The 10,282-nt window shown below is 35.7% G+C and overlaps 1 protein-coding gene across 4 annotated transcripts in view; it reads right to left on the minus strand.

Moving 5' to 3' along the window:
• Positions 1-1,691: 1,691 nt before the first annotated feature.
• LOC107706361 (DDB1- and CUL4-associated factor 8-like) overlaps positions 1,692-10,282 on the minus strand; it is a 17,623-nt gene continuing 9,032 nt past the window's right edge. For all 4 annotated transcript variants that reach the window (XM_016510047.1, XM_016510046.1, XM_016510045.1 and 1 more), the window contains exons 7-13: positions 7,349-7,459; positions 7,038-7,168; positions 6,803-6,910; positions 5,347-5,477; positions 5,126-5,245; positions 3,922-4,038; positions 1,692-3,082 (exon numbers count right to left, since the gene is read on the minus strand). In XM_016510047.1, the coding sequence (XP_016365533.1) occupies positions 2,972-3,082; positions 3,922-4,038; positions 5,126-5,245; positions 5,347-5,477; positions 6,803-6,910; positions 7,038-7,168; positions 7,349-7,459 (829 nt within the window). In that variant the 3' untranslated portion in view covers positions 1,692-2,971. The remainder of the gene's footprint in view (positions 3,083-3,921; positions 4,039-5,125; positions 5,246-5,346; positions 5,478-6,802; positions 6,911-7,037; positions 7,169-7,348; positions 7,460-10,282) is intronic.

Below are 10,282 nucleotides of genomic sequence, written 5' to 3' on the forward strand. Positions count from 1 at the left end.
GTTCTCAATATTTTTTCCTTTACATTTTGTTTACAAAATAAATACTGCTCCACAAACTTTAATGTTTAATTCTTGAACAACCACTGTTCAAAGAAAGCAACAAAAAAAAAAAATTATTTCTGTAGCTTCATTTCATTTTTAAGCTCTTAGGAGGAGCTTCAGTCCAAATAAAAACAGTATAATCCTAATACCAGAGAAAACAGCACAAATGCAATATCATTCACACTTTACAGCAAGGTAGTCAGCTGCATTAGTTAGCATGAACAATTAACACTTCTACAGCATTTATTAGTAAATTAGATACCTTTAAAATCAAAAGTTCTCTTTTAACATTAGAAACTGTAATCTAACATGAACGAACAATGTACAATTTTATTAACTAACATGATGTTATAAAATATATTGCTCATTACGATGCATTAACTAATGTTAAAGTTAATGTGGCCTTATCATAAAGTCCATTTTAGATTTCTATCATATGCTAAAGATAGGTTTTATGCTAATTATTTAAAGGTCGACTGTACATGACACGTCCCTTATTAGGCTATTTTGGGTTGTCTGTGGAAATAAAATATATAATAGAAATACATTATGTGTAATTTATTTCCTGTATAAGCATAGGATGCACAAATCGTGAAAGAGAATACAATTATCTGTCTTACCATCCATACAACTAATTAAATAGCACTAATTATGATTACATACTGTATGATGGCCGTAAGTTAATTACACAGAAAATAATTCCTCCTGTATTTACAGTAAATGAAGGCACTTGAAATAAGGCACTTGGTCAGAAACAAACGGACAGATTTTTTTACTGCAAAATTCGTACGTGTTGTCTGAACTGAACTGAAAGAACACAATATTAGGCAGCGTGGGATAACTCAGATCAAAAAAAAAAAAATTATTATTTTAAAAAAGGGGAAAAAATGCATGCCAGTAACAGGACATTTTGAGCTAACAAGTGAGAATGAGAAAATGAACACTAACAGAAATGAATGCTTGTAATTCCAGTGACAATTAGGGTTATAATCCCCCCAAAAAAGGAAGGAAAAAAATATATCCAATGTTTCCATTCATTTAAAAGTATTTCGTCATATACAATATAAACCTTTGCATCAAATACCAATTAAATTTAGACACCCTTTGAAAGAGTAAGAATTGAAGATGATTTTTACAGTTTTTTAATTAACATACACGCACATATATTTATATATATATATATCTTTATATATTTGTATATACATATAGTCAGTTAAGTTTTCTTCTCATACAAAAAGAGAAAAGTTGAGACTTTATTCCTCTCACAAAAGAAGGAAAAAAGGAGCAAAGTAACTCAAGCTCCTTACCCCTCCTTGCGTACCCCACAAGTACTATCCATCTCCTGCCATTGACCCATCCTTCTGAAATGAATCATTCCTTTCAACATGCAAGTTACAACAGGTCACAGTCAATCCTTGTTTGCTCTTAACCAGCTGAATCCAAATACTGACAAAGAACAGACACCATTTTTATGAAAAATGGGTTGTGAGGGCTTGGCCTTTCTCAGGCAAACATGGAACATCCTGCTACATTTGATCCTCACCATCTAGTTAGGCAAAGATCTAGAGGATGTGTATTCAAACGAAAGACAGAGGAAGAAACATGGATTCAACAAATCACTGGCTCTGACCATATCATCATCTTTGCTCTCAATTTTTACAGGACAGGGCTGAGAAGACGACGGTAGTCTGTGAAGATTTACATTTCTAGCCTTTTGGAATTTCTTCAAGAACTCCATCAAGAATCTCCACCCAAGTGCAAATCCAAAAACCAAAGAGCTGGTGTCAAATCTCTGTATTCAATTTAATAGTCCACATTAAATTAGGGGAATTGCAAGGTGAAAAGCTAAATTAGCTAAATAACCAAAATTAATCCAAGTATTGCATGCCCCCTAAGCGCGCACACGTCTTAGAGATTCAAAACTCAAAGCAGATCCCTGATTAAAGTGCACTCAGTAGCAAGGGAGAGAGAAACGGAGCAAAACAGCCAGCTCTGGAACCAGATTAAGCTGCTCTGGCTCATCTTCTGTGTCTTCAGGCAGATCTAAGAGAGCATGATTGACCTCAAGAAAATTTGCTCTGCCTGGCTTCAGCAAACACACGCACACGCACACACACACACACACACACACAGGAGAAGAGAACAAAGACAAGACAGGATTGGACGGCCAGACAGACCATGATAGTCTATCATTGCGACGAACAAAGTTTGCAGTCTGAAAATAACAAACGTCAGCTCAGTCTTACTTGGAGACAGAGGCAGTTCAGATCACTGGAGAAAATTGATGAGGCCAGTAAAGGATGCTGCTGGTTTTTAGAACAAGTAACACTCATCATCTCAGTAATCTACAGAAGGACTGGCTTTGAGAGTCCGTACTGTCCCATCATGCTCAAAATACATCGCTGTAAAAGAAAAGCTTCAATTGGAACCGTTTACTACAGCACTGATGAGAAATTTCTTCTTCTGCGCCTCATGACTGCTGCAGCAAAACGCTGCTTCTAAAATTCATGGTTGTTGATAAACTAAGGCAGCAAAACAGTAGTGGTGATATTTCTTGATCACCGGCTGTGGTCTTCCTTGTGATACGCTGTAAAACTGGGAATGAAATGCATCTGTGTCCATGTTCGCATAAAATCAGTGGTTAATTGCGTGTGTGGTTGCAAATATATATATAAAAATATGAATTTCAGTATTAGTTCTTCCCCTAGTGATGTCATTTGTGTGTATGGAGCACAAAGCCAGATTTTGACAGTCGTTTCCCTCTTCCTCACACTGTGTGTATGTATATTTAAAGCTGTGTGTGTGTTTGTTGCTGGCCATTCAGTGTTTATTTGTGTACCAGTGTGTTACTAGTATGTATGTGCTTAAATATATGGCAAAGAGCATGTGTGTGTGTGTGTGTGTGTGTGTGTGTGTATAGGTGTGTGGCTCAGGAGGACATGCACTGTACATGGTCTGGCCCTCCCTCTTCTTCATCAGAGGAATCTGGCGAGCTCCAGGATTCGTCTGTGTCACCCTCTCCCCCCTCCCCTCGCCGGGCCTACAAGGTGCAAAACATTGAAGCAATCAGTATATAGTTTGTTGTTTTTTTTAATGGCTATGAAGAGGTCAGATCATATAGGATGAGGTTAGGTTCTTTTCTGCCAGGTAAACCAATAGTTTGAAGAAGCATTATAAGGTTATTCTATTTATAGTTTCCATTTTAGTTTGAAAAAGCATGAATAGTAGGTTAAGTGTAAAAGGGAACAAAAACGCCACCATTTGAGTGATTAAGATTTTATATAGCAGCATGTTGCTTTGCACAAAGTAGAAGGCAGTGTGTATCCTCAATACATAGAAATGGACTACACAGTCAAGCTAATAACTAGGGTTGGGTACCGAAACCCGGTGCCATATACCTATGTAACCGGTATGTACTAGAACCGAATCAGTGCCTCATTTCGGTGCCACTTAAATGCCTGAGCGATCGATTGAAATATTTGTCCTGGTTCTCCGAAATGGACGTAAGAAGCATGGGCGTCGCTAGGCCGTTTTTAGCGGGGCTATAGCAATTAGCTCCATAAACTGTACACAAATTCATGATCGCCTCAGAGCCAGTCCACTTTAAATTTCATATGAAAACGGCGGCAGACTTCGTCTCCTCCCCGTCTTTCAGCGCGCTCTTCAATCCGCAGACCGATGTTCTTTAATGTTATCCATTGTTTAGTTTTTTTTGTGGCTCTTTTTTTAAAGTATCGGTTCAGGCACCAGTACCGTTTTAAAAGTATCGATTTGGCACTGGTATCATAAAAAACCCAATCGATACCCAACCCTACTAATAACTGGCATCATTGGATATATATTGGCAATAAAAATTATCCTAGAAATGCAAATTCTTACCCGCTGAGGTCTTCGGTTTCTCATGTGTCTCATTAGGAACCAGAGGAGCTGTGTATCATACTGGTCGCCATGACGAACACTGTCTTCATCACGTTCTCGCTTGTTCTTCTTCATTACCTAAATAGTCATGATAAAATGTAAAAAAATTGTTTTTTTGCTTTTAACAAAAATATTTATTCACCTGTTTAAGTTTGCCGTCAAAGTTTGGATAAGATTTTTTTTGTATTTGAAAGATATTTCTTCTCACTAAGGCTGAAATTACTTAATCGAAAATACATTAAAAATTGTAATAGTGTGAAATACTATTACAATTTAAAATAACTGTTTCTTAAGTTATTTATGTGTGATGGCAAAGCTGAATTTTCAGCCTTCAGTGTCACATGATCCTTCAGAAATCTAATATGCTGATTTGATACTCCTGTATCTTTTTATTATCAATATTTATTATCAAGTATATTATCATGATACTTTTTTCCAGGATTCTTTGAATAAAAGGTCAAAAGAACAGCATTTAATTGAAATTGAAATCTTTTGTAAGATTTTTTGTTTTTACTGTTACTTTTAATCAATTTAATGCATCCTTACTGAATAAAAAGTATTAATTTTTTTTTTTATTAAAATTTATTATTATTTTATTAAAATAGAAAATAAATAAATGTATTTTTAAAAATATATATATACCTTACTGACCCAGAACCTTTGAACAGTAGTTTACATACAGTATATGGTCGGCTAAAAAAAAGTCAATGCATTGTATAATTTATTATTTAATTCTTGTCAATTTCCATGACATTTTTACACCCAGAAATGATTATTTTAAATATTTTCAGGTTTTCAACACTATCAGATTAAAAGGGTCAAAACGTACACACTAAGCAATGACTTAGTCTTATGCCAAGTTTATGGTCATTTTGACACTTGAAAATATGCTAAAAATTCAGCTTTGCCATCAGAGGAATAAATAGCATTTTTGAAATATATTAAAATAGAAAACATTTCTTGTAAATTGTATGAATTTTTGATCAAATAAATTCTGCCTTGGTGAGCAAGAAAAAAAACATCTCCCAAACTTTTGAACAGTAGTGTAAATCTGACACAAATGAGACCCACTAAATTGCATGTGATATGCATTATAGGATAACCTCTTTCATAGCACAGTATGTATATAATGTGGCGCAATATGTATAATTTGTCTGAAGTGTACCTCTTTAAGTCCCTTTAGTGTTGTAGGATTCTCAGCAGTGGGCGCCCACAGCTTCACATCATGATCCAAACCACTGGTGGCTAAACCTGGAAGATGAGGATGTGGCTCCAGACAATTCACCTGAACACAGAAAGATAATATTATTTATATATGATTTTTTTTTTTTTTCAAACCAGAAGTTCAATGATCTAGTTCAATTTAGTGAAGTGACAGTGTCTTACCACTCCTCCCCGGTCTCCCTCCATAAACTGAACCACACGAGCAGAGTTCTTATCCCACAGGTAGACGTGTCCACAGTCACTGCCACTGACAACAAACTCACTACAGGGACCATAAAAGTTAACTCCCTTCACTGGAGGAGGATTTTCCAGTAGCAGATGGAATAAGAAAAAAGGGGGTGATGGTTAAGAACTGTATTTTTCAAAAACTGAATTTATATTGGTTAAAACATGCATGCAAAATGTGATAAACACCTTATACTGCAATTAAATAGTGTTCATTTTGTCAGCTATTCTTAATTTTGTCCTTTGTCAAAAGTCCTTTGTCAAATGTAACTTTTAGTTTTTATCATATTTAGTCAACTTGTCCTGTTTTAGTTTTAGTCAAGTTTTAGTCGACTAAATGTCTGAGAATTTTAGTCTAGTTTTAGTCAGTGGAAACTTACACATTTTTGGTTTATTTTCATCTTACTGTGTAATGGTTAAAATGATGAAAAAAAATGTATTATTTTGCTCAATTTGCAATGATTGTTGTTATTTGGGAAATTTTTTTTTACATTTCATCAGAAGTTGCTTTCACCAATAAGCACAAATCAATAGAATATCGACTCGTATGCATGGTTTATTTTACCTCATCTAACGTTAGTGTACAGATTTATAACAGGATATTAATTAGAGGCTAAATAAACACCAAAGACTTTAGATATACACTCGGCCGGTCTACGTTATGAAAACTGGTGTAACAAAAACCTACTCTTAAATATTATAACAGAGAAATTCCTAATAGTAATTCCAATAATTCCAAACTGCATTAATGTTTCTCTTTTAAAACAACGGCAAAAAGACTTGTTGCTGCACAGAGGTTGCGTAAGTAACGTTACAATCAGCAAACCACTATCGCAAACAATACAGTCGAGATCCATGACAGAACACAGATTGGCTGAATGACACTTTCATTTAAGCGGAATACCTCAAATGAAGATCGCTGAACTCCAGCTTGTACAGTACTGAATGTCGGTGTTTCAGATCACGGCGCCTCCACAGAGAAAGCGCATGTGAATGGTTGCCAGATTGCATAAAGCCGGGCAGAGTAATGTACGTATCCATTTAACAGAAAAGCAGGGATCTGATCCCTTGATATCTGGCAACCACAAACATGAACGCTCGCATAATACAGTCTTGTACAGCAGTCAGAAAAGTTTTGGCTCCACTTTTTTCAACAAAAATAAAAAGGTTTTGGTAAAGTTTTTGTTCTTTTAACTACATTGTAGTCTCGTCTTTTTTCGTAAATGATATTGCATGTGCATTTAGTCTCAGTTATCGTTTAATGACCTTATTATCATCTCGTCATCGTCTCGTTTTTGTCAGGGGAAAAAACCTTGTTGACTAACATTTTTCGTCAGTTTTCGTTAACGAAATTAACACTACAATTAAATCAATGAAATCAAATAGAAAGTACCTGTAGCATTGTTGCGGTGACCCTTGTATCTCCTGCGGTAATCCGCTCCATCACTGTGGCTGGAGTCAAAAAGGTAAATGTCCTCATCGTTGTAACTTGCCAGCAGATCTGAAAGACAGTTCAACCATGACATACTTTGAATGTAACTACAACAGACCATGTAATGTAAAGTTTTTATTCAAAAGGGATGCAGCCATACAACAGTCACTTTCTGAGAGTTAAGTGTGCATATTACCTGTGCCGTCATGGCTGTACACTAAACAGGTAATATTTGTTTTGGACTCGCTGGACACCAAGTGAGAGGGACAAAACTTCTTCAGCACACCATTATTATCATGTTCATTTATCTTTCTCTGGTCATAGATCCTATCACATAAAAAGAGGAAGAGGGAGAACAGTTGCCCAGTCTGCTGACACAGTGCCGTTGGAGAAACAATTGTAACGGGTTTAAAGTTTGACAGCTGCATCAGAAGCAGCTTGTGATAAAGACAACAGCATGACTTCGGTGCAAAGGAGGTGACATTTCAGTGAAAATGCTGGTCTCACCTGACATACTGGTCTCTTCCACCCACAGCAAAGTGGTGTGTGTTGGCTGGATTCACGAAAATGGTGTACAGCCCCACCTTCTTTTCACCCTCCTTCACCACCACCAGTTTGCTGAGAGATTTAAAAAAAAAAAAAAAGTAAGAAAAATGATCGGTCAATATAGCAAACAGTATATGCTTCACATAGAACAAAAGTGTGTAATGTATCCTATGAATCACAGTATGTACTATGCACTCTTACCTTGAAGAATTAAATAAAATTTGTATAAATTTGAGTGTACAGAGATATTTTTTCTATGATGCCAGTAATGTTTTTGGGATCCAAGGAGGAATCTACTCGTTAAAACATTGTAATTTCTCTAATGTGACAAAACGTTTTCTGTTTCTTCAATACAGCAGATGTTCTTCTATTATTGGCCTTTTGTATTTTTGTTGTATAGAAAAGAAAATCAATCAAAACAAAATCAGGAAGAAGAGGGGAACAGGATTGCAAGCCAGAATATCAAAAAACGCATTCAATGTTAGGCTGCAGGATAAAAAAAATGTCTAAAAAAGGATGACAATCAGGACTGATTCTAGGATTTCTAGGACCTAAGTATGAGCTGTTTTTATAGTAAGCATGAAAAGAGATCACATAATAAGATATTTTTAAGGGTAAGTAGACCCAATTTAGCCCCAATATAGTGGGTCTTAAAAAGCCTCACAAAGGCTACATTTATTTGATCACAAATACAGTAAAAACAGTAATATTGTAACATTTAAAATAACAGTTTACTGTTACTCCAGTCTTCAGTGTCACATGATCCTTCAGAACAGATTTGGTGCTCAAGATACATTTCCTATTAATATCACTGTTGGAAACAGTTGTGCTGTTTAATATATTTAAGGAAACTGATACACATTTTCAGGATTAAGGATTCAGCATAGAAAGAACAGCATTTATTTGAAACAAGAATATTTTGTAACATTCTATGTCTTTACTCACATTTTTATTAATATAATAAACCTTTCCTGAATACAGGTACTCATTTCTTTAAAATGAGTACCTATATTCAGGGGGTCTTACTGACCCCAAACTTTGAACTGCTGGGTTTATCATCATGTTATTAAATGGTACAGTTTTATAGCATTACTTCTCTGAGGAAGTGTAATAATTAAACTATTTCCATAAAACAAACAATTAACAGTGTTTACCCACATTACACTGTGTTCCAAATTATTATGCAAGTGACATATCAATAGGATTTCAGTACAATAAAGAGTCAGATTTTTGTTTGTTTTGATTTTCACATCATTTCAGGTAACTGGTATCAATCTCAGACAGGTTTGTTCAATAGTTTGCCAGGTCTTCTTAGGTAAATGGAAACCCTACTTAAAGAGGTTGTTCCACATTATTAAGCAAGTCACAGTTCTCATGAAATACGGTGAGGAAGAAAGATCTTTCTGAAGATGAAAAGTATGAAACAATGCAATGTCTTGCAAAAGGCATCAAAACAAATCATATTTTGTGAAAAACAAATAGAGATTATTGAACTGTCAAAAGATTTGTGAGTGACTTCTTGGTCAGAAGATCTTGGTCAGATAAAGATTTATTAAGGAAAGTTTCTGTCAAACAAATTAACTGTGTTGTAATGCCAGCTGTAAAAAAGCCACTGCTGAGCAGCAGTCAGGTGTTTGAAGCTACTGGAGTCTCAAGATCCTCTCCATGCAGACTGGCAGTTGTGTGTAAAGCTGCGTTTCAGTCACTGCTAACCAAACCTCACAAAGAGAAACCTGCACAGTGGCTGTAGAAACACATTTTCAAACTGTTTAGCACCATGGTATTTATGCAGCATGGGAAAAAGTACCAAAGCCATATAATTAATAACCTGTGAGAAAAGCTTCCACTGACTCATCTAGCAGCTGATACAGCTGATACAAGTATTTCTAATCCTGTCCCTGTTCACTTGTGTCACTCTGCTGAAGTGCTCCTTTTCTTTTCTTCTGGCAATCTTAGGGCTGTTTGTGACATTTGTGACATGACTGTGCACTCACTTGGCAGGTCTGTCTAAACGCAGGTCAATGCGGAACACTACTGCATCTTCACCAGCGGAGAGGAAAGAGCAGGGAGAGTCTGGCTCCAGTGCAAGCTGAGAGAGGAACAAAAATAAAAAAAACATTTAATCACAAGCATTTACATGTGACTTTTTGATTGCAGTCACTTTTTATAACTTGCAATAAATCAATAAAAATGATACTTTTTGATATTATATGAAGTATGTCCTTTGTTTTTGCACCACAATAAGATTGAATGCTTGATTCTGATTGGGCAACAGATGTTCCAAGCTGTTGATTAATGAATGTATGTGACTGTAAAGCTCTAGTCACAGATTTCAACCCTGTTTGGTTTGAGGTAACCACGGAAGAAGCAAATTGAAAACAATTCAATTTCGAAAATTAATATACACACCAGAATAATGGCCACAACTTTAAACACCTCAGAGTTATCATTCATTTTCAATAATCGGTCTGTCATAAAATATTTCTATTAAATATACAATTAAACAAAACTTTTCTGGTTGATCATACCTTATGAGCTGCACCTTTGTGCTGAGCCACTCTTTTGGTGTTCTTGCAACGTTGTGTGGCAGAAAGCTCGGCCACTCTGATCTGTCCATCTCGGGCACACATGGCCAAAGTGGAGTCACCGCTGTGTGGGAGGAACTTTGCCTGGGGACAGAATAATTAATAATAGAATGCATTGATTTAAATCTATACATTTTAAAATATTCTTCCAGACATCTGAAACTAAGATTTAACACCTTTAGTGGATACACACAAACAAGAGGTTTCTGTCCAACAACAACAACAACAACAACCCAATAGAAATGAAAGAAAATCACAAATAAGTTGGATAGTGGCTAAACCACTGATGTGGCTTTTATGGTGGTTATCT

Source organism: Sinocyclocheilus rhinocerous, unplaced genomic scaffold (genome assembly GCF_001515625.1).
Source record: "Sinocyclocheilus rhinocerous isolate Xijiao unplaced genomic scaffold, SAMN03320098_v1.1 scaffold444, whole genome shotgun sequence".
Classification (NCBI taxonomy): domain Eukaryota; kingdom Metazoa; phylum Chordata; class Actinopteri; order Cypriniformes; family Cyprinidae; genus Sinocyclocheilus; species Sinocyclocheilus rhinocerous.